The sequence below is a fragment of the Musa acuminata genome, chromosome BXJ3-8 (assembly GCF_036884655.1).
Source record: "Musa acuminata AAA Group cultivar baxijiao chromosome BXJ3-8, Cavendish_Baxijiao_AAA, whole genome shotgun sequence".
NCBI lineage: Eukaryota > Viridiplantae > Streptophyta > Magnoliopsida > Zingiberales > Musaceae > Musa > Musa acuminata.
In genome coordinates this window covers 41278489-41302028 of record NC_088356.1, presented here as the reverse complement: position 1 = coordinate 41302028, position 23540 = coordinate 41278489, and the positions used below count along the sequence as shown (strand labels likewise).

Below are 23540 nucleotides of genomic sequence, written 5' to 3'. Positions count from 1 at the left end.
TTTTTGGCTTTTCCTTTTTACATCTTGCACGTGAAAACTCAGAACAGAAAAATGGAAAGATTAGGTACCATTCTAATGTAAGGTGTATGTTGGCCAAAAAGAAAATTTGCCATAAAACAGATAAAGATATTCTTCGAAAATGTAAAATGTGAGAGATATACTAGTCTCATGTCTTGCATTCATTTGAAATTATAACTACATAGCTGAACCTCCAGACTTGGAAAGGCAACGACGACAACAAGTTATAGTGCCAAATTATTTGGGGTCACTTCATGTGCAGACTTGGTCAGAAATGTGACTAAATCTGCCTTTATTTGATTCAGAGTAACCAATATGCAAGAGAATCACAGAGGTTCTTATTATTGGGTTGTTCATCAAGCAACATTTCAATGTCAACTTTTGGGCAATCATTCCAACATCACTTGAAAAAAAACAGTAGAAGACTTCAAATTTGGATGACAAAAGACAAAAGCAACAAGATGACTGCTTTAGATAGCAAAATGTCACAAGCCATGTTCAAGAAAGAGAAATAACTAGCACTAAATGACAGAGCAGGTTCGACTCAATTGTTTAGATGCTTCATATAAAGAAATTTCAAAACCAACATATTTTGGGTGCTCATCCCAATCAATTTACTTGGAAGTATGTCATGAGAAAATTAGATCTATCTATCCAAGCTCAAATCCTCCCGTTGTAATTCTTGACATAACTTTGATAATACAACCTCCCAATTGACTTCAAAATAGTTCATTAAGCTCAAATAATAAAAAAAATTCTTTTCTAGCTAAGAGATATTTAAAAAAAAACGAAGTTACCTAACTTAAGTAACATAAATATGTAATAAAATACAGGAACGACAATTTTAAAATCAACTTTAACTACCAAAAGAGCCCTGAAAAGTCAGTCTTCACACTCAAATGTGAAATAGTACTCGAGGTTTATACACTTCGACAATGTGGAAAGAGTCGAAGAAAAAAGGTAAATTTTATTTTTAAAACCAAAACAAGCTCACTATGCATACATTGTTCTTTCTAAATAAAAAAATAGCAGCCCCACAATATTGGAAGAACGATTGCATACTGACAAATTAAAAAGACTTTAATAGAAATTATAGATAAAGATTTAAGTATTCTGAACTTAACTAAACATATGACTTTTTATAGATCTCAATGACCGCAAAATATTCATGTAGCCGGTCCCAAATAATTAGGACATACGATTTTGTTGTTGTTGGTTGCATACTGACAAAAGGGGGTTGTTCTAACCAAGCCAGGGTGATTATTTACCAAACTTTGAGGTATGAAGTTTTCAAAATCTTTTTGACTGGCCAACTAATTGATAAAAATTTTCAAACTAACATCAAAGCCTGCAACAAAAAATATTGAAATACAGACTTGTTTAAGAACCGAGAACACAACAAAGTTATTTCCATGTAAATTTAAGAATGCAAAAGCCTAGTAATTTCTCAATACTAATTACTAGCCCAAAGTTATCATCCGATCTTGACATTGATCTATTTAAGATAAATGTAAAATGTGCACAGAGAGCTCCATGAATCAGTGGGCTACAAGTGGATGATACAAAAGAAATTAGCAAGACAAGTACTACAATTCTCTCCATCTCGTTCTAATACAACCAAAGATGATAGATAATAACAGACAAGAACTATATTCCGTCGGGTTTACACAGAACCAACAAATACTAGATCATATAAAAGACAAACCTTTAAATGGATATCATATAATTAAATGAATAGCAGTAAATTCTTTTGCAACTAAGGGGTTCACCCTGACCACCAACTGGTATACTGCAAGATCCAACTTTTCTCTTCCTAAACGTAACTGTTTTCACTTACTCATCAATGAGACCCATTGGCACTCTCAATTTCGACCACTGGCAACACAACATCTTGATGCTGCTTGGTTCCTTTCGTCTCTGCTGCCTCAATTTCTTCTTCTTCATCTGAATCCAATGTGAAATTGGAAGGGGAAGCATCTGTCATTTGCAACTCCTTGCTCAAGGGTCTGTAACCAGCATTGCCGCCAGTCCTCCCGGCTAAGACCCCGTATGCTACCGCCCCCACCAGCATGAGGAAGGCAAGGTGGCAATTGAACTGGAGTGTAGCGATCGCCCTGCCCCGGTGGTAATCCTCGTGGGTCTTGCACTTGATGGTGTAGTTGGTGGCGCTCCTCTCGTGGACGGAGCACCCGTGGGCGATGAGATTGGTGAAGAAGGAGAACCCCATCTGGATGAGCCAGGTGCCATGGAAGGCGAGGCCGGCCGCACGGGCGACGCAGGGGGCGGGGGACCGGGGGCGAGCGATGGCGAGCAGGGTGGAGATGGCGCAGACGAGGATGGGCACGAGGAGGAGATCGAAGTAGCGGTTCTCGACGCCGTCAAGGTCCTTTCGGCGGAAGTGGAAGAGGAGGAACTCCTGACCGAAGGAGAAGAGGAGGACGAGATCGAGGAGGGATGAAGGAAAGGGATTGACGAGTAGAGAACTGGAGGGGAGGGAAAGGAGGCCGGCGAGGGAGTAGAGGAGGAAGGGAGCAGCGGCGGTGAGGGAGGAGAGGGGGAGGGAGGGGCCAAGGGGATCGGCGGCGGACTCGGCTGAGGAAAGGGAGGAGACGAGGGAAGAGAGGAGGGAGAGGGAGGAGAGGAGGAGCGCGGAAATGAAGCGAAGGCGGAGGAGGAGGGGAGGGGGGAGGAGGGCCGGGGCGGTAGAGATGGAGAGCGACTCGATGGCGCCCAGGAAGAGGAAGCCAAGGCCGGCTAAGGAGAAGGCGAAGAGGCCCGCCATTTCGGGAACGTTTTCCGGATCCGATGCTGCTCTGCGACCACGAGAGAGAGAGAGAGAGATTGGGGGTGGGGGAAGGGGGGGTTTGAACAGCTCTTTTGGTCAGCAGTCGCGGTCGCGGCCGCCGGAGACAGGAGGAGGAGAACACCAAGGCATATATTTTTATTTTATTTTATTTTATTTGTTTTGTTTCATAGTGTCTAACACATGGGTACTGAAATAATTAATTAACTTTAATCAGGGATGCTTTGGGCTTCACCTCATAGTAAATATCTAAAATCTTATGCAATGCATATGAACCAAGATATATATATATATATATATATATATATATCATAAAGAAAAAGATTAATCAAAATTTTATAAGAATAAAATAAAATATTATATTATATTTTTCGGTTGCATATTATTTATTTAATTTTAGAGAAATTATCTTTCCAATACATATTTTTTACAAGTCCTTGTTATGGACTTTTATCTATATTAAAATGTACAATAAAACTCTCTAAAACATTTAGATTTTTAGCAGCTGTATAATGTATCTATTTTTGTCTTTTTCTTTAATGTTTTTATTTTTGTTCACAATTGTCCTTTCTTATATGGAGCTTACTATTGAGTTTTTTTTACCGTTGATAATCTCTTATTATTTATAATTTTTTTTTAAAAAAAATTATTATTTATAATCTTTTTAATTTTGATTTTTTTTTCCTTTTAGCATATATGATCATTGCCTACGTATTTTATCGATGTAAATCTCCTTGTGTTCTTTGTGGACGATTATCGTCCTCCCAACTTGTGTTCTCCATTGATTGTTATCCCTTCATATTTTGTTAGGAAGAAAGAGATGAAGGAGAAAGGAGGAGAAAAAAAAAATAACAGGAGGAGAAAGAAAGAGACGGGCAAAAAAATGATAAGGAAGGAGAGGAGGATATTTATCTTCATTTATAATATAGTAATTTTGATGTACTAAAAATATTTAACATGAAATTATAAATATTAAAAAGGATTATAAATAGTAATTTCCTTCTTTTACATATTGATTCAAGAGACTTACTTTTCCATCCAACTATTTGTATGAGATTTTATTTTCTAGGCCAAACTCTTTTAATATAGTAAAATATTATAGATAATTGACTATTTTTATTTATTTTAATATAATTAATCTATTTATTAATTGTCTTATATTTTATGTTCAACTATATGACTTAAATTTGCTTATCAATGAGATTTCTTTGACCGTGTATTATGGAATATTTTAGTAATTAATTTCCCAAAAAAATTACTCCACTTATTTAATTGAAGTTAGTTTATAGACAAGATCATATAATTTCAGTTTTATACTTTCTTGTTCATTAATAATATTTCTGTAATCAATGGCCATATGGCCATTCCTGTTCATCAATTTAATTCTACACACGTCACATATGTATTAATAGATTTCACTTTGAGATCGGTGCCGCAGCTTGATTTGCACCTTCTAATGGGTTGATTGGGCCTTTGTTTGGCCCAAACAACAGGATTTGAATCGTCGTCACCTGTCGCCTCGCATCAATATGCTTTCAGATGCGAGTCACAAAGGGTTGGATGGTTGAGATGCGTCGAAGTATCTTCCGAAAAAGCTCAGCCATCGGAACTGCTGGGAAAGGGGTAGATCTGATGACACTTTTCTTTCAGCATCCCAAATTATCCATCGATTTTACAGTTAATACTAACCAGTAGTACTTAACACCATTAAGTGATCTTTGCACAAACTATATCCTGAGATTTTGAACCTTTTGCTTAGAATTAGTACTGCTGATTACTGCAAGTATGAAGACATAGTTTAGGATGTCAAAATGGCCAGCTGACATCGATCAAAGTTCTCAAAAATTCACAGGAACTGTGAAGTTGCTCGGCTAAGGAGCTGCTGATGCTGATGGTGACTCAGTTTTCAGCTGCATTCGGATGATTGTAGTATCTACACAAGCATGCAAAGATCAGAAAGCTAATGGAGCTTAACAGAGCCAGGAACCAGTAGTAGTTGTCCAGCCTCCCCTCCCTTGTGTCATCGGAGAACCAGTTATGGTGCTTCCCACTTGTGTTGCTGATCGACTCCAGGACTGAAATCAGAAGAGCACTCAGGAAGCTGCCCACACCAAACACACTCAGGTACAGAGCTATTCCAATTGTTCTCATGGTCGTCGGCACCTCCATGTAGAAGAACTCCTGCATGCCGACGACGGTGAACACGTCGGAGATCCCCAGGAGGACGTACTGAGGCAGCAACCAGAAGATGGTCAGCTGCGAGTCGAGTTGCGACCCCTCTGTCCTTAGAATCCCGATCCTTTTCGATTCTACCACTGCGGCCACGACCATCGCGACCACCGACAGGCACATCCCTATCCCGATCCTCTGCAGCACGTTGATGCCCTTCTCCTGCCGAGTGAGCAGGCGCAGCAAGGGAATGATGAGCTTGTCGTACAGCGGCATGATCAGTATGATCGAGATGGTGATGGCGCTCTGAAGCATCGCCGGAGGGATCGTGATGCCGTCCCCGATGCTGCGTCGCATCATCATGCCTTGCCTCGTGAAGAACGTCACAGGCTGTTGGAAGATGACGGCAAACATGAGGAGCGTCGTCCATATCGGTAGGAGCCTCAGGAACGTTTTCCCCACACCAGGTGCTTCATCCGCAGCGCTGTTGCTTCTACCTGAACTCGTCGAGCGATCAGATCCATCCCTGAGAGGCTTTTCCTGCAACCTGCATAGAAGACGAGCAAGCAAGTTATTCAAACAACAATTTAATGTGCATGCTTTGCAGCTCGAACAGTAGCTCACTCGAGCTCCACTGCATCTCTCGAAGGTAAACCGTGGCTTTTGGACTTGATCTTCGTCACAGCGAGCTTCACTGCTTGGATGATGCTCTCCACAGGCCTGTTGGGGATCTTGAGTTGCTTGTGGACGTAAAACCGAGAGCCGCACAGGAAGCAAGCGACCGAGATCGCCATGGCGCCTGTGGGGATGGCGAAGCCCAGTCCCCAGCCCAAGGTGTCCTGGATGTAGGACATGATGGAGTTCCCCAAGAGGCTGCCACTGCAGATGCCGAAGTACCACCACTGGAAGAAGAGGCTCTTCTTGTCGCTCTTCCCTTGCTCTGTGCCACATGGCAGACCATCTTCCAACTCCAATTGATCTGCTCCAAACGCCTGTAAGGATGGGTTGTATCCACCTTGTCCAATGGAGATCAAGTAGAGGGGAAGAAACAGGGAGGAGGTTGGCATCCATGCACACAGTAACGCCCATGAGGTCAATCCCACCAGTCCCTGTGAAGGAGGAGAACATGAACAACTTGTTCTCTGACAACTTCAGAAAATTGAAGCTGGAATTTGTCGAGAAAGTTACGACGATGTAGAGCAAGGATGAGGCCATGATCGTAGAGTAACGATCCCAGTAAGAATCAGCGAGGATCGCGCTTGCGAGAGGAAGCATGGATGTCACCCCACTCCAAGTGCTCACACTCTTGGCCGCCGAGGAGGTGCTCATCTTCACATGGTCAGTGAGGTAGCTCAGCAAGTTGGAGGCCACACCTTTGTATGCAAACCTCTCCACACTGGCCACCGCTGCATCAAGCAGACTGCTATATCAGAAATCATGGCATCCTTCAACGAGTTAACCATCACAAGCATGCAGAAGGTGATGATGAATTCTGAGAGAGATGATACCTATGATGAGAATACATGACTTGCTAAGGCCTGATGAGCTCTTCTCCGAAGCCATGACAAAAAGAGGATTAGAGATCAGATGCTTCTTCCATCTTCTTATTGTGCAAGATTAGAGAGTTTTGGATGCATTCCCCTTCGAAGCAGAAGTGTAACAAATACTTTCCCTCTACTTCACCAATACCATTAATGCAAGGAAAAAGCTCTAAACCAAAAGGTATGAGTTAAAGAAGGGCTAAACCTCTTGCTTTTGAGTTGGTGGTGTCTCCATAACTCTGACGCAGTGGAGGCAGTGTGAGAGCAAAAGATACTGGCACACCCATCGACATTTCCCTTTGCTATATACTCAGCTTCATCATCAATCCACTTGCGAAAAGTATGGCTATCTTCTTGTCTCGTGGCAAACACTTTCGATATGGTCTGGTCGCAGTGTGTTGCGCCTTTCGATGCATTCTTCATGAGGATTAAAGAGTGATTTTAGAAGGGAAAGATTTCTGGTGACACATTGACGATGAAAACACAGGTTTAACATTTACAAGGATTAAAGTAAAACATCCTTCTAGTCACTATGAGATTCATCATCACTTTCTCTGTTCCTTTCTGTCTTCCTCATTGTCCATTCATCATCCTAAATGGAGCCATGAAAGCATAGTTTTGCATTAATAACACAAATTTTTTTTCTATATTTCTTGTGAACTCACTATTTCGGGACAATCTTGAAGATTCAGAATTCATGAAATCAGCTTCCGACAATTCCCATCGCTCCGGTTATACAAAACATCTGATACACTGCACGAAACAGGTCCAATGGTTATCAGGCAATTGATTGTTCAACAGCAAGCACATCATTCATTCACGTTAAAGTTTGAAAGGCTTCATGACAAGCCCCATTGATGGATACCAGAACTTTTGTAGCGGCACACAAAGCACCTTGTCGGTACAACTTCAACAATGTAGGTCTTACTAGTGATGCTACAGCCCCTTGCCTCTTGACAACGAAGGAGTGATCAGCTGAGCATCATCGCATTCATGGCATGTAAGAACCACTTGAGCAATCAAATCATCCTTTCGTCGATCGATCTTTATTCCAGCGTCTTTTCGTGATTTTCTTTACCAAAAACATGTTCTTGTTTCACCATTGCTCATTTGGTGATATCAAGCGAACTCGGGAGTGGAAGAACACAACGTACAGTGTAGCAGCATCCCCCTGCAAGTGGATGGCTCTGTGGCACCTCCTTTCAAGTAATGGTGGGGCATTCAGGGGCCAATCCAGTGACAATGAAGACTACAAAGTGGATGATGTCAACATAATATTGTAAAGATGATGGTCATGAAGATGTTCTAATAGACACTCTCCACTGTCTCCCAATTATGCACACAAAGTTTCGAGGAGTCCCTTCGATTAGCAGGCGGCAGATTTCTGCTCTCTGTCTTGTTAAACAACATCTATCCTTATGATGTTTGATCACATTTGGAGTCTGCATTCACTTTGAATCAGTAAGGCAATGACATATGCAGCTATGACAAGAAGACAGATTCCCTGTTCACAACACAGTGCACAAATCTCGTATCTTCATTCAGTGAACAGTTTGTTGAGAGTGTATGTATTTGGTATCTTGTAAGTGTTCTTATCAATTCTCCTATTTTTTAATACTACATCAGTTTTCTTGAGTTAAAATGATTCTTTTTACTCGTATCGTAATATTCTGTTTTTTCCTTGCTCCTCCATCCCTAACACAGTTTCTCTGTTCTGAATTAATCTATGGCAAATCAACATGGCTTTAAATCTTCTCTTCGTCCGTGCAATGCCAAATAGAAAGTATTACAAAAAAAGATAGAAAAAAAGGTCGAATATGGATCATAAAAATGAACCAATAAAGATATAAAAATGACAGTCAAAAGTATCTAAAACTGAAGTTTCGAAATCTGATATTATTAATCAGAGAAAGAAAGAGAAATAAATACCAGCATCTACAACTTGAGCAACCCCTTTGATGGCAGTCCATTACTGGTAACCCCAAGGAACAATCATTTGGTGATATCATTAAACAAAGAGCGAGTCAGATGAGACAACCTCCTCTTTTTCTAAGGTGGAGAAGAAAGCATTTGGAAGCAAACGCAGGTGCGGTAGTGCCGTTCTGGCTTGGAGAGCATTTGGGACATGGCCTAGTGAGAGGGGACGATGGATACAGATTGAGGAGAAGCCATTGCAAAAGCTTCTTTTATCGAACTTTTGTTGCTTTGCCGAGGTGGACTTCACTCATGGTGGAATCAGCTGGTGTCTCTTTCCCCTGGCCAGGATTATTGTACATGATGATGATGCGGACATTGTTTCTGACGAGTGTGATGCCTACTTGGATAAATTGAACCTTATTTGGCTACACCTTAATTTGAGTTCGAGACAAATTTGATAGGAAATTACGGATCTCGATCCAATTCTTAAATAGGTAGTCGATAGAATAAAATTATTGAATATCAAAATTAATTATCTTTTGATTTATTGTTATCGGAGTGCTAATATTATCTTTTGAATTATTTGTAATTAATTCATTTCTTATTGACTTCTAAGAAATTAATTGCTCCAATTTTGATCTGAGCCAGTTATACTATTTTCAAGAAATCTCGTAATTGATCATAACTTTACTAAATTGCATCAAATTTTACTAAAATTCTAAAAGGCAGGCAGGTCTTCTTGATAAGAAAATCTAGATAATTGATGAGAGAAAACAACTTCATTCACATTAGTGCTAACCAAAAAATTTAACTATGGAAAGAAATGAATTCCTCCAAAAATTTACTAAGACAATATATATATATATATACAAGAATTATCTTTGATCTATGTGTTACTTTGCTAATGGCTATTTACTCATTAAAGATCCCTTGCCAAGTAGAAATGTATTTGAACTTCAAATACTGGACTTGCTTTTGAATTAAAACTGAACTTACTCTTTGACTGATAATAACTCTTAAAGTGCAATATTATTAGTTGCTTGCTGTTAGCTAAAATATAAATATAGAAATACTATGTAGGGAAAAATAATAATTTCAATTTTGTTGTCGAAAAAGGGGGAAAAAAGAGAGTTTCTGGGACTACTTTTAAGTGATTTTTTTGCATAAACCCAGGAAAAATCAATGCAAAGTGATTGTTTTTTACCTTCATCTACGCTTGAGGAGAGGACTGGTTTTTGAACTGAAATTGCTCTTTTTTTGACTGAAAAGTTGCTAATACCTTGGGAAAAAGGGTTATTTTAGGGTTTCTTTACTCATTTCTACCCCAGTAAATGAACTCAAATTGATTGAAAAGTTGCTAATACTCCAGTAAAAATCTACTACTTCTGCTGAAGATCCTTATAATTATCCTACTTCTTCTGTTGTCTCGTATCCTATTCTTATTAATGATGTTTCATCTCCTTTCTTCAGAAAGAATCAGGATATTAGATAAGAAGATCATAATTCGTAATAAATTATTATCATAAAATTTTAAGTTTAGATTAATTCATATAATTCGTAATAGATTTAATTAATAATAATAATAATAATTTATTATCATAAAAAAATTTTGGGATGAATTTTGAATCAAACATATTTAGATAAAAAAAATTAATGATTGTTATAATTGAACTGAATAAACTCAAGTTTCATCTTAATTAAATGAACTAACCAACCATTTAGGTTGAAAAAAATATTTTTGATGATAAATTGATTACTTAACATATTTGCTTATATGGAAAATGCATTAGCAATTTGACAAGAGTACTTTACTTATCTAAAATTATTACATACATATATATATATATATATATATATATATATATATATATATATATATATATATATATTTATCTCAAGTGTAGAGTTTATTGGACCACAGCAAACTTCCCTTCAACCTACTAATTAACAACACATACTACTATCATGCAAAAGCTGGAATTTGTGACTTGTTCACCCCCCGAAACACAGCATCATCAGGCGCCGTAGAGATGAGCCGGAAGCTTTGGCTCGACCACGGCCTGGAGCCGCACCTTCCGCGGCGTCGTCAGCCCAAAGATCTCATCCATATTCAGCTGCTCCGCCGTCACCCCCGGCGGTAGCCTCCATTTGAACCCATGCAGCAGATTGGCCAGGCTCAGATGCACCATCTTCAGGCCGAGGCTGTTCCCGGGGCACATCCGCCGACCCGCCCCGAACGGCAGCAGCTCGAAGTGGTGTCCCTTCACGTCGATCGGGCTGCCCACGAACCGCTCCGGCCGGAACTCCTCCGGAGCGTCCCACACGGCCGGGTCGCGCCCGATGGCCCACACGTTCACCGGCACCCGCGTCCCGGCGGGGATGTCGTAGCCGTCGACGGTGGTGTGCTCGCGGGAGAGCCGAGGCACGAGCAGGGGCGCCACCGGGTGAATCCTCATGGTCTCCTTGACGATGGCCTCGATGTACGGCAGGCGGTGCACGTCCTCCTCCTCCACCCACCGGCCGCGGCCGATCACCCGGTCCAGCTCCTCGGTTGCCTTGTCGAAGGTCTCAGGTCGTTTGAGGATCTCAGAGACGGCCCATTCAATGGTCACGGTGGAGGTGTCGGTGCCGCCGGCGAATATGTCCTGTTCCGTCAGTCCAAGTGGAACAATATATTACCTAAATCGATCTTCTTAAAGACAACCACAACGGAGACAGCGGATATATGCAGACCAGAATGAAGGCCTTGAGGCAATGCCTCTCGAGCTTGACTTCCAGACCGTGATCATCGGCCAACTCCAAGAGCACGTCCACCAGGTCCCTGGGAACGAACGCCTTCCCTTCTCGCCGACGCCGCTCGTTGTGCTCATCGAGCACGTGCTCCAGGAACCTGTCGAACCTCTTGCCCACCATCTTCATCCTCTTCACATAGCCCTGCAGGTCCAGGAAGTTCAGCCAGGGTATCAAGTCGCCCACGTTGATGACGCCGTTGAGCAGCATCAGCTCCTCGATCATCTCCTTGAACTCCTCCTGCGGGACGATCGCCGCGGGCGCCCCCGACGACACCGACTGCTCCTGCGTGTACTTCCTTCCCAACACGATGCGGCTAATGATGTTGAGGTTGACAGTGAAAATGTGGTCGTTGAGGAGGACAGGCGTCTCTGTGGACCTGAAGAGGTCCCGGAGGAGGCCGCGCACCTCCTCTACCCGAATGTATTGGTAGGAGTCCAGCCTCTTGGGGGAGAGGAGCTCCATTATGAGGATCCTGCGTGCCTGCCGCCAGTAGGGGCCGTAAGGCGATCAGTTGATGTTGGAGTAGTTGTAGGCGGTGTACTTGCCGGCGATGGTCTTAGGGCGAGAGACGAAGGAGAGGTCATGGGTGTTGAGGAAGAACTTGGCCATGTCGACGGAGGAGCCGACGACGACCGGGAAGGAGCCGAAGCGGAGGTGCATCAGTGGGCCGTGCTTTTGGGAGAGGGCGGCGAGGGAGCGGTAAGGCAGAGGACCAATGAGGTTGAGGTTGCCAATGACAGGCCACGGCCTCGGCCCAGGTGGGAGGTTGAGTTTGTGGCGGCGGCGGCCGCGGTAGAGGCCTGTGAGGAGTGTGAAAACTAGGACAAGGGTTAAGTATATGGCCGACGATGGTATCTCCATTGTTGACAAGGAGGGAGGAAGAGGAGTTAATTACTTGTTGTTGTGATGGAGCTCATTTAGAGGTTTATTTATAGATGGCCAAGCTATAATTTAGACATTATATATATATATATATATATATATATATATATATATATATATATATTTCAAAGTTCAGCAATGTTGGATGTGTCATCCAGATCCCTTTTTTCACAGTAATCATGATGAAGACATGTTTTGTTCAGTCCTCTTCTCAAGGACGAGCAGTCCAGTCCTTAGCTGTGTGTCGATATATATGGTGATGACATTGATAATCCTTATATATAAGTATGTATAAAATTTAATTTACAAGGATAATTCTAATGTCTTGTCATCTTTTCTTTTCTTTTCTTTTAATGCTGTTCTGAATATTAAATTTCCGTTTATTAGTTCCACTGAAACGATGAAAACTATAATAAAAATTAATATATGTATGTAAAATTCATCAGATGAATTTGTCATGAGATTTGTTCAATCTTCAAGCCCTAATTTAGTTGTGATTCATCAAACTACTCCTCAGGATATAATTGATTGTTATTTGAGCATGATAAGAAGATCGGCTAATCTTACTCGGCAAGATATAATTGATTGTTATTTGAAGAATTATCATATGTAATTTTGATATTAAAAATAATAATATAGTCTATGAACATAGCTATCCGGACGGATATTACCAAAGCATCGTTGTGATGGGATCGCTCAACCTCTTCTGGCTTGAAAATAATTTCAGGCTCGAGCTCGATTCAGGGGCGTTTCTCAACCGCGCTCTGAGCGTAGGCCTTCCTCGCCGCTGAGCTGCTACCGTCGGTTGATGGTCCCTCGAAGATGACATCGATTTGCCTCTCGATGGCCCCCCTGGGCCGTGGGGTTGCTTCTCGAGGTTCCTTGAGGTAGCGCCCGAGGTGGCCTCTTCGGATCAAGTCCTCGATTTGATTCTGGAGGTCGCAGCAGGTCTCTGCGTCATGGCCGTAGTCTCGGTGGAACCTGCAATATTCGGACTGATTTTGTGAGTAGCTTTCAAGGGGTTGGGCTGCCGCAAAAGGCCTTTTTCCCTGATTTGGAGAAAGATCTCGGTACAAGATGCATTCGGGAGGAGAGGCGGTGGTCTCGGTAGTGGCAACTTTGGTCGGTCGGGCCTTCTATGTGGTTGCACCAGGGCTATCGCGATCGTTCCATGGGATTGTTCCACCCTTGGCCTTTTCCCATCCACGCGTTTTCCCGCTACTAGAGCTTCGGCGGTGATGTACTGGTTGGCGCGCTGAAGCATCTCGGGGATGGTTGCAGGTGGCTTCTCGACCAGCGACCAGAAGAGCCTTGAAGGCTTCAAGCCCATTAGGAACGCCTGCGTGATTAAAGAGTGGTGAACATCCGAGAATCCCCGGATTTCAGTGGCGAAGCATGCCACAAATTGGGAGAGCGACTTGTCTTCGCGTTGAGACAACGCGAGTAAAGCAGCCATGGAAGGCCTGGGCCGCACGCTGGTGAGGAAATTCTGTTCGAACTCCCTTGCGAGCTAGTCGAAGGATGAGATTGAGGAGGGGCGTAGCTGATTGAACCACGTTCGGGCTGGTCCCTTGAAGGTGGTCGGAAATACGCGGCACATTAGGGCAACAGACATGCCGTAGAGGGCCATATGAGCTCGGAATGCGGCGACGTGCTTCGCGGGGTCAGAGCCGCCGTCATACACCTCCAATGCTAGTAACCTGAGGTTGAGGGGGACATGCTTGTCCCGTATTTCTTGAATGAAAGGTGATCTGCCCGAGTTGCCTTTGCCCAGCTCGCCCCATGACTTTTAGAGCTCGCATTGGAACTCGTCCAGGTGTTGGTTGACCTGTGATAGCTAGGTCCTGAACGAGTCATCCGCTGAGTCAAACGATATGGTTTCAAGCTCGGAGGGGGGTGGAGCAATCCAATTGGGTGTGGGAGTGCCCTGCTTAGGCGGGCCTCCCGGGTCCGTCGTGTACTCAAGGGCTTCTCCTGTCCCGACTTGCTCCTTGCTCGACCCTTGCAGTACTGGATTGACCGAGGGAGCTGCTAGTCGGAAAATCTAAGGAATTAGGGGTACGAGCATCTGCATCATCCTAGCTATCGCTTGCACTTGCTTAGTCAAGCTGAGGAATGCCTTGAGTGTTACGGTCGAGGTTCCCGTGGCAAGTCCAGGAGGTGACCATCATAGGTCATTGAATAGGCGCTAGTAGCGATTTGGCGTCGTGGCCGGGATCCCCCCGTCTCTGAGAATGGATAGGGACGGATCTTCGGACCCGACAGAGGGGTGACCCGTCGGTGGTTCTCCCTTGGGAAAAGCCTCCGCGGGATGCTCCTGTGACATGGCTCTCCTTCTAGCGCCAAAAGTGTTGGGAGACAAATGTGTCATGGCTGATGAGTCAGCACGGCTTGGTCCACGGGTCGATGTCGGGAGCCTTCTGCCGGTTGAGCTGGTTGTCAAAGCCGACTAGATCCTCGAGTCGGGGGGTGGGTTGGTCGATGACTCGCCACGAGGGCGCCGGTCTACCACTCCCGAGGTTGGGCTGCCTTCCTACAAAAATAACCTTCATCAAGTGATCCCCGACGAGTGTTGGCTTCGATGAATCGACAACAAAAGCACCCACCGCAGTAGCTTCAACGTTAGTACTATCCTCTAACTTTCACCTTAACTTTTGAACAGTTTCTTCTCTCGTAACTATAGATTCTCTTGAAATAGCTTCTGATCTAGATCTTGCTTTTGCTGAAGATCTTTCTTCACCTTCAGATCCAGCTTCAGATTTTTCTTCTTCTCTTGTATCTGATCATGATTGCCCAAGTCTATTCAAGACAATACTTTATTCCCTTCCGTCAAACTCCCCCGGTGCAACTCAAATCAACATTTCTTCACGGACAAATGAAACTCATTCACTTGGGGCATCAAAACCAATACTTAGATTCTTTCCTGGCCCAAACTCCACTCTACGTTTAAGCTAAACACCTTTCCTAATATCATTATAATAGCAATACCAAAAATAAGCTTCATTAACGTGTTCTAATAAGATCCTACTATCTCTAGTTTTGACATAAGCTATGTTCATAAGAATTACTCAGGCAGGCAAATTATAGAAAAGACAATGGATAGTTAAATTACACACAATCATCACACATTATTTAATATGCAGGAAAGAATTATTAAATTATTGCTTATATTAATGAGGAAAGAAATGCCATGTGACATGTTGGGATGAGTAGACATCCATCATAGCATGGAGCTATTTGATAGATAGTAATGTGATGTAGCATCATATTATCTGTGTACTGGATCTTTTATCAAAGAAAATTAAAATATACATACATATCTATCTATCTAACAATATCATTATGTTTGCATGAGGACTCAATTTCAAGTCTCTGGAATCCTTCAATCCCATATTTGATAGTGACCATTAACTTTTTTGATTTGACACAGTATCTTAGATGCAGAAGTTTACAGTCCATTATCAATTTGTGCTTTTACTCTCCCTCCCCATTTGCAACCCTTGGGAGTATGAGCATCAATTACTCTTCTTCACATTTTGTTACTTGCTTCTAAGCTTGCTACGTTCTCATAATTTGGAGAGTGCTGCTTCCTATTATCAGCTGTACTTCCACATTCATCACAATTATGGAGGAAAACGATCGGTGAATAGTGAGAAGGCATATCACTTGTCTTTCATTCAATCAACAGCAGGCACAGTTGAGGCGTGTGGCTTCTTGTTGTTTTCATCTCAAATGTTCTTTGCAAATCTATCGAAAATGATTTCTTTTGAGGCTCTTTTCTTCTGTTTAATATCAACGACTATATTATTATTTTTAATATCAAAATTACATATGATAATTCTTCAAATAACAATCAATTATATCTTGCCGAGTAAGATTAGCCAATCTTCTTATCATGCTCCTGAGGTGTAGTTTGATGAATCACAACGAAATTAGGTCTTGTAGATTGAACAAATCTCATGACAAATTCATCTGATGAATTTTACATACATATATTAATTTTTATTGTAGTTTTCATCATTTCAGTGGAACTAATAAACGGAAATTTAATATTCAGAACAGCACTAAAAGAAAAGAAACGATGACAAGACATCAGAATTATCCTTGTAAATTAAATTTTATACGTACTTATATAAAAGGATTATCAATTTCATCACCATATATATCGACACACAGCTAAGGACTGGACTGCTCGTCCTTGAGAAGAGGACCGGTCAAAACATGGCTTCATCATGATTACTGTTACAGTAAGTAACTTTTTAGCCGTGACGTCGGGGTCGACGCGGCTGGTTCAGGGCTCCAAATGGCTTGGTTCAGGCATGGCTCCCCCTTGGGATCCTGAGATGGCGGATGCAGTGGGCCTGGCTGGGAAACTCCGCCACGCCGAGTGGGCTTAGCCGCGGTCGCGTACCTGCACACAGGTCGGGTCGGTAGCTCGGCCCGACCCCTCCGACGAACAAGTCAGTGATGTGGAGTCGAGTGTTGAGTGAGAGAGCCCCACCTCTGCCCGTTAGGAATCAGGGGGTATTTATAAGCGGGTTTGATGTTACCTGATGTGCCATACTACCGGAGCAGGGTCGTACCTCTAATGGCGTTTGTCGCTGTCGTGGGCGTTGCGTGGAGGGCCGAACTACCGCAGGGTATGGGGGGTGTCAGTCAACGCCTCCCCCTGTCTTGGCCGATCATGAGGGTTCCGCCGAGGGGGTCGTTTGGGTATGTTCGGTATGGGCGCATGTCGTGTCGTTGTTAATGCTCGTTCTGGGGCAGTGTGCAGCACGAGGCGTTCGTCGTGGGGGGGGGGGGGGGGGGTGTATTACGTCGAATCCGGGGTGTTATGTCAAATCAGTTTTTTACCCCTATCATATGCCCCACCCGAAAGGAGCTATGCGTCGGTTTTGCATGTAGGGGGTTCGATGCATAGCTTCCTGCTTCAAGAGGATTGTTCAGACGGATCTGCGAGGCGCGCCGCAGACGGGTTGGTCGTGTGAACGCATCTCGGGCAGCGCCAGGTCGAGGCGCGCAACTCAGTCGGGAGGCCGAGTAGGGTTGGATTCGGGGGCGGTGGAGCCGACGAGGGCCGAGGAGCACAACGCAGGTGGGGTGTGGCGCAGGTGTGTCTCGGGATGGCGTAGAGCCGAGGACCGAGGAGCAAAACGTAGGCGGGGTGACCGCGCAGGTGTGTCTCGGGGTGACGTAGAGCCGAGGGCCGAGGAGCACAACGCAGGCGGGGTGACCGCGCAGGTGTGTCTCGGGGTGGCATAGAGCCGAGGGCCGAGGAGCACAACGCAGGCGGGGTGACCGCGCAGGTGTGTCTCGGGATGGCGTAGAGCCGAGGGCCGAGGAGCACAACGCAGGCGGGGTGACCGCGCAGGTGTGTCTCGGGGTGTCGTAGAGCCGAGGGCCGAGGAGCACAACGCAGGCGGGGTGACCGCGCAGGTGTGTCTCGGGATGGCGTAGAGCCGAGGGCCGAGGAGCACAACGCAGGCGGGGTGACCGCGCAGGTGTGTCTCGGGGTGTCGTAGAGCCGAGGGCCGAGGAGCACAACGCAGGCGGGGTGACCGCGCAGGTGTGTCTCGGGATGGCGTAGAGCCGAGGTTGCGGGGCCCGACCGGAATGAAGCCGAGGCCTTCGCCGTAGGAGGGTTGTGGCCGAGGTGGTGCTTGGTTCTTGACCGGTGATCGGTTGCGGCCGGGGATTGGCTGTCCGAACGTGCGCGGGCGCGGGAGGCCGGGTCGCTTTTCTTCTGGGGAAAGTAAAGGGTTCCCCCCTTTTGGGGCTGTCGGTTTTCGAGGCTGATATGATTGGGCGCCTTCGCACCGCGTTGCCGCTGGCAGCCATGTCATACTGCATTTATGGCTAGGTGATGCTCTTTGTTTTTCGAAGCGTATTTTGGGAGACGAGGGGTTGCGTTTTGGCGGGACGCGGCCCGCTTATAGGTAGCCTGAGGTTAGCCGCTGGGGTTTCCTTCATCTGTTTTCATCGCGCTACTTCGTACACCTTCACTTGACTCGCACCAATCGTTCCTTCTCTCCTTGCTAAAGGTCAGTGAGAATGGTGTCTTTCTCCTCCCTTTCGTCTTCTTCGAAGGCCGTGGAGACGGCGACTTCGTCGAATCCCGCCTCGTCGTCCGATGAGAAGGCGGCCCGAGCCCTTGAGGCCCTGATGTGGCCGCACGACCACGACTCTACCGTGAGTGAGTCATCGCTGAGCCTCCTCCGGGATCATTATGGTATCCCGGAGGAGTTCGTCCTTCATGCTCCTGAGCCCGGTCAACGTGCGTATGACCCAATTCCTAAGGGCTTCGCCCTTACCCTAGATGCTTTCGAGGCCGGGCTACGCCTCCCCTTACACCCCGTCATAGTTTTGTGTATTTCCTGGTGGCGTATCTCCCCGTCCCAGATGGCGCCGAACTCATGGCGCTATCTGGTGGCGTTTTTAGGGGAGTGTCACTATGCCCACATAACCCCGACCCGTGCCCTCTTCCTTTCCTGCTTCTGTCTTACCAAGGGGTCGGGGGGCTACTATCTGTCCGCCCGAGCGGGTTTTCGGGTGAGCGGGGCCCCTTCCAGCAATAAGGGGTGGAAGGAGCGTTTCTTTTTCGTCAGCCGCCCGGGAGATTGGGGGTTTGGGATCCGCTGGGGGGCGCGTGCGATAGACAACACCGTCCCGGTTTTGGACGACGAGGGGCGCCGAGAGCTCCAGAGGCTTAGAGAGATCCTCCCGAGCCATCCGGAATATGTCCGAGCGGTGGTTGGCGGAGGCGGGTCTCAGCCCGGTGCCTCTAGGTATGCTCCCCGGGGCGGTTCTTTAGGGGTTCTCTTTTCGCTCACGGGTTGCCCGCTTAACTGATTGTTGTTTTGGCCTTTTCTCGCAGAGATGGTGCGTCTCGAGGCCCTTCGAGGGGGAAAAACTTCTTCGACCGCGTCGGGTCGTTCGCCTTCCGTCGCTAGGGCGGGAACGAGGGAGGCCCCCGTGGACGTCGAGGCTGGTCAGCCTCGGAAGAAGGCACGGGTGCTTCCGAGCGACGGTCCTGAGGTGGTCCCGGCCTCAGTGGAAGGTGCCATGGCGCCGGCGGCGAGGGCTGCTGCAGCACCGGCGGTCGAGGGCATCGCAGCGCCAACGGACCATGCCGCAGGGAGTTAGGAGGAGGGCGAGGCTGGTCCGAGTGGGCGTGCGGCGGTGGAGGCGCCTCGCCAGCCCTCCATCCGCGAGCTTCTTCGTCTTCCGCTCGGGAGAGAGGACGAGCCTTACTTGGCGCGGGAGGTGGGCACTCTTCCGCGCAGCGCGGCCACTGACCCGTTAGTGGGCCGGTGGGACGGTCTCACCCGGGGCAGCCGGGTGTGGGCCGACGGCGATTGTGCGGCCAGGTTCGTCCGCGGAGGGCTGCATCCCGACATAGCTCGGGATTTGTACACTTTATCCTCCAAGGCTCTGCTTAGCAAATCCGCTAAGTCGCTGTTGTGGGTAAGTGTTGTCTCGTCCCTCTGCCTGTGCGTTTTAGGACATGCCTGGTTTTGACCTCTCCCCTTCCCCAGGGCAACCACTATGCCGCCGCGCTGATGGATCGCGTCCGTGACGCGGGACGGGTCATCGCTGCCCTGAGTAGTCGCAATGCCGAGCTCCGGAGGCAGGCGGACGAAGCTCGGGCTAGAGCGGGCCCTGAGGCTGTCGCGGCGGCCGAGCAGCGTGCCTCGGACTTGGAGGCGGAGGCGGTGCGCCTTCGATCTGAGCTCCAAGCATCCACGGAGCGGTCCGCGGAGTTCCAGGCGCGGCTGGAGACGTCCGAGGGGCGTAATACGGAGCTCCAGACGAATTTAAGAGCGTCGGTGGCCGAGGCTCGTTCGGCGAGGGCGGACTCTCTTGAGCTGCTCCGACGCCTCGAGGAGTCGCGAGCTGAGGCCGGGGGGCTTCAGAGGCTCTTGATGCCGAGATCCGCCAGAGGCCGGGGAGGGACAAGAAGCTGATCGAGGACTACAAGGACTCCCTGGGATTCCAGCTCGGCCTTGTTCGGACCGGGCGGGTTTCATACGAGTACGGGTATCGGGTTGCCCTTGCTCGTTTCAAGGTGCGCAACCCCGACTCGGAGGTTCTGGAGCAGTGTGCAGCACGAGGCGTTCGTCGTGGGGGGGGGGGGGGGGGGGGGTGTATTACGTCAAATCCGGGGTGTTATGTCAAATCAGTTTTTTACCCCTATCAATTACCGTAAAAAAAGGGATCTGGATGACACATCCAACATTGCTGAACTTTGAAATATATATATATACAATGTCTAAATTATTGCTTGGCCATCTATAAAGAAACCTCTAAATGAGCTCCATCACAACAACAAGTAATTAACTCCTCTTCCTCCCTCCTTGTCAACAATGGAGATACCATCGTCGGTCATATACTTGGCCCTTGTCCTAGTTTTCACACTCCTCGCAGGCCTCTACCGCGGCCGCCGCCGCCACAAACTCAACCTCCCACCTGGGCCGAGGCCGTGGCCTATCATTGGCAACCTCAACCTCATTGGTCCTCTGCCTTACCGCTCCCTCGCCGCCCTCTCCCAAAAGCACGGCCCACTGATGCACCTCCGATTCGGCTCCTTCCCGGTCGTCGTCGGCTCCTCCGTCGACATGGCCAAGTTCTTCCTCAACACCCATGACCTCTCCTTCGTCTCTCGCCCTAAGTCCGTCGCCGGCGAGTACACCTTCTACAACTACTCCAGCATCGGCTGGTCGCCTTACGGCCCCTACTGGCGGCAGGCACGCAGGATCCTCATAATGGAGCTCCTCACCCCCAAGAGGCTGGACTCCTACCAATACATTCGGGTAGAGGAGGTGCGCGGCCTCCTCCGGGACCTCTTCAGGTCCACAGAGACGCCTGTCCTCCTCATGGACCACCTTTTCACTGTCATCCTCAACATCATTAGCCGCATCTTGTTGGGAAGGAAGTACACGCAGGAGCAGTCGGTGTCGTCGGGGGCGCCCGCGGCGATCGTCCCGCAGGAGGAGTTCAAGGAGATGATCGAGGAGCTGATGCTGCTCAACGGCGTCATCAACGTGGGCGACTTGATACCCTGGCTGAACTTCCTGGACCTGCAGGGCTATGTGAAGAGGATGAAGATGGTGGGCAAGAGGTTCGACAGGTTCCTGGAGCACGTGCTCGACGAGCACAACGAGCGGCGTCGGCGAGAAGGGAAGGCGTTCGTTCCCAGGGACCTGGTGGACGTGCTCTTGGAGTTGGCCGATGATCACGGTCAGGAAGTCAAGCTCGAGAGGCATTGCCTCAAGGCCTTCATTCTGGTCTGCATATATCCGCTGTCTCCGTTGTGGTTGTCTTTAAGCAGATCGATTTAGGTAATATATTGTTCCACTTGGACTGACGGAACAGGACATGTTCGCCGGCGGCACCGACACCTACACCGTGACCATTGAATGGGCCGTCTCTGAGATCCTCAAACGACCCGAGACCTTCGACAAGGCAACCGAGGAGCTGGACCGGGTGATCGGCCGCGGCCGGTGGGTGGAGGAGGAGGACGTGCACCGCCTGCCGTACATCGAGGCCATCGTCAAGGAGACCATGAGGATTCACCCGGTGGGGCCCCTGCTCGTGCCTCGGCTCTCCCGCGAGCACACCACCGTCGACGGCTACGACATCCCCGCCGGGACGCGGGTTCTGGTGAACGTGTGGGCCATCGGGCGCGACCCGGCCGTGTGGGACGCTCCGGAGGAGTTCCGGCCGGAGCGGTTCGTGGGCAGCCCGATCGACGTGAAGGGACACCACTTCGAGCTGCTGCCGTTCGGGGCGGGTCTGCGGATGTGCCCCGGGAACAGCCTCGGCCTGAAGATGGTGCATCTGAGCCTGGCCAATCTGCTGCACGGGTTCAAATGGAGGCTACCGCCGGGGATGACGGCGGAGGAGCTGAATATGGATGAGATCTTTGGGCTGACGACGCCGCGGAAGGTGCGGCTCCAGGCCGTGGTCGAGCCAAAGCTTCCGGCTCATCTCTACGGCGGCTGATGATGCTGTGTTACGGGGAGTGAACAAGTCACAAATTCCAGCTTTTGCATGATAGTAGTATGTGTTGTTAATTAGTAGGTTGAAGGGCTGTGGTCCAATAAACTCTACTCTTGAGTTAAAAATATATATATATATATATGTATGTAATAATTTTAGATAAGTAAAGTACTGTTGTAAAATTTCTATTGCATTTTTCCATATGAGCAATATGTTAAGTAATCAATTTATCATCAAAAATATTTTTTCAATCTAAATGGTTGGTTAGGTCATTTAATTAAGATGAAACTTGAGTTTATTCAGTTCAATTATAACAATCATTAATTTATTTTTTTATCTAAATATGTTTGATTCAAAATTCATCCCAAATTTTTTTTATGATAATAATTTATTACGAATTATGATCCTCTTATATAATAAATATCCTGACTCTCTTTGAAGAAGAAAGGAGATGAAACATCATTAATGAGACAGACAAACATATAGAAGATGAACTTTAGGAGAAGTTAATGATATGTTCCACTCTTTACTTATCATACGTTTTTTAAAATTAATTTTGATCCGCACAAATAAGCTTTTCCTATAGAATTAAATGAGTGAACGATTTTTTTATGGGTGATTAAAATGCCATCGTGTATAGAATTTTTTTTTTAGCAATAATCCTACAATTAATATCCTAAAGAGGTACTAATTTATAACTTTATTCTAAAAAAATATATGAGATTAAGTCAAGAATGAAAGACAGCAAGCAAGTAAAGAAGAAGAAGAAAGGATATCTCGATATTATTTATAAAACTCAGATCCTAAATTTCTAATCGATTAAAGGGTTAGTCGAAGTCTTGCACGATTCATTATCATTAAGAACTCAATAACTAAAAATAAGTCGGTTTACACGAGAAATATTCAGAGATAGAAAGATGAACATATCAATAGAACTCTTCTTTTCCTGGAGGGAGAAAATTAGCTCCTAAATTATCTTTTGGTATGATTCCACAAGGACAAATTCCTTCTATCGATGAGAAGACTGTCGACCTCGGTATACTCGAGAAAAAGAACATTCTATCAATGTAAGTGCAGTCAACACAGACAGTGAGAGTTTGTGTTTAACGAAGGTATTGGCTAAACATGTTACAAGATACGTACGGTCTACTCTAACCCATACATACATACCCTATTGTTACATCAAGTAAAGCTCGAACCACTAAATCCCAAATTCTGAAGGCAAAACTTCTAAAGTCTGTGATAACATTCAAGATCTCATGTGATAATAATCTCAACACCAGTCAATATCTTTCCAACTACATGATATAGAGTATTGTGTATTGTTTCAATCAATACAATCTTTTTCTTTCTATTTCACTTCTATCATGGTATCAGAGCTCTCACCGTGAAGGCCACTTCTAAACATCTCGAAGTAG

General features: G+C 46.3%; 5 protein-coding genes across 6 annotated transcripts; 1 reads left to right on the top strand and 4 right to left on the bottom strand.

The window, feature by feature from the left end:
* Positions 1-1575: 1575 nt before the first annotated feature.
* LOC103995085 (uncharacterized) lies at positions 1576-2906 on the bottom strand. The gene has a single exon (XM_009415587.3). It carries the CDS (start codon positions 2798-2800, stop codon positions 1859-1861), a length of 942 nt encoding a protein of 313 aa, XP_009413862.1. The 5' UTR covers positions 2801-2906; the 3' UTR covers positions 1576-1858.
* Positions 2907-4561: 1655 nt separating this feature from the next.
* LOC135645135 (protein NRT1/ PTR FAMILY 5.8-like) lies at positions 4562-6804 on the bottom strand. 2 transcript variants are annotated; one of them, XM_065163228.1, is made up of 5 exons: positions 6737-6804; positions 6499-6538; positions 6182-6396; positions 5615-6099; positions 4562-5537 (listed from the first exon to the last, which is right to left on the bottom strand). In XM_065163228.1, exons 1-5 carry the CDS (start codon positions 6764-6766, stop codon positions 4721-4723), a joined length of 1587 nt encoding a protein of 528 aa, XP_065019300.1. In that variant the 5' UTR covers positions 6767-6804; the 3' UTR covers positions 4562-4720. The 2 variants fall into 2 exon arrangements, with proteins under 2 accessions (XP_065019300.1, XP_065019299.1); XM_065163227.1 differs by having other exon boundaries at positions 6179-6396; positions 6737-6803.
* A 3367-nt stretch (positions 6805-10171) lies between these two features.
* Positions 10172-12000, bottom strand: LOC135645466 (trimethyltridecatetraene synthase-like). The gene is made up of 2 exons (XM_065163862.1): positions 11182-12000; positions 10172-11093 (listed from the first exon to the last, which is right to left on the bottom strand). Exons 1-2 carry the CDS (start codon positions 11701-11703, stop codon positions 10464-10466), a joined length of 1152 nt encoding a protein of 383 aa, XP_065019934.1. The 5' UTR covers positions 11704-12000; the 3' UTR covers positions 10172-10463.
* LOC135645467 (trimethyltridecatetraene synthase-like) lies at positions 11749-12102 on the bottom strand. Its single transcript, XM_065163863.1, has one exon. It carries the CDS (start codon positions 12100-12102, stop codon positions 11749-11751), a length of 354 nt encoding a protein of 117 aa, XP_065019935.1.
* Positions 12103-20429: 8327 nt separating this feature from the next.
* LOC135645436 (trimethyltridecatetraene synthase-like) lies at positions 20430-22204 on the top strand. The gene is made up of 2 exons (XM_065163802.1): positions 20430-21407; positions 21496-22204. The coding sequence occupies exons 1-2, from the start codon at positions 20487-20489 to the stop codon at positions 22123-22125; spliced, it is 1551 nt and encodes a 516-aa protein (XP_065019874.1). The 5' UTR covers positions 20430-20486; the 3' UTR covers positions 22126-22204.
* The last annotated feature ends 1336 nt before the right edge of the window (positions 22205-23540 follow it).

Coding starts and splice junctions, on each gene's coding strand:
- LOC103995085 (XM_009415587.3), bottom strand. CDS start 2,800: ATGGCGGGCCTCTTCGCCTTCTCCTTAGCCGGCCTTGGCTTCCTCTTC.
- LOC135645135 (XM_065163227.1), bottom strand. CDS start 6,766: ATGGAGACACCACCAACTCAAAAGCAAGAG. Junction 6,539..6,736: donor CACCAACTCAAAAGCAAGAG/GTTTAGCCCTTC, acceptor GCTTCGGAGAAG/AGCTCATCAGGCCTTAGCAA. Junction 6,397..6,498: donor GTCATGTATTCTCATCATAG/GTATCATCTCTC, acceptor TGCTTGATGCAG/CGGTGGCCAGTGTGGAGAGG.
- LOC135645466 (XM_065163862.1), bottom strand. CDS start 11,703: ATGGAGCTCCTCTCCCCCAAGAGGCTGGACTCCTACCAATACATTCGG. Junction 11,094..11,181: donor GCCTCAAGGCCTTCATTCTG/GTCTGCATATAT, acceptor CTGACGGAACAG/GACATATTCGCCGGCGGCAC.
- LOC135645467 (XM_065163863.1), bottom strand. CDS start 12,102: ATGGAGATACCATCGTCGGCCATATACTTAACCCTTGTCCTAGTTTTC.
- LOC135645436 (XM_065163802.1), top strand. CDS start 20,487: ATGGAGATACCATCGTCGGTCATATACTTGGCCCTTGTCCTAGTTTTC. Junction 21,408..21,495: donor GCCTCAAGGCCTTCATTCTG/GTCTGCATATAT, acceptor CTGACGGAACAG/GACATGTTCGCCGGCGGCAC.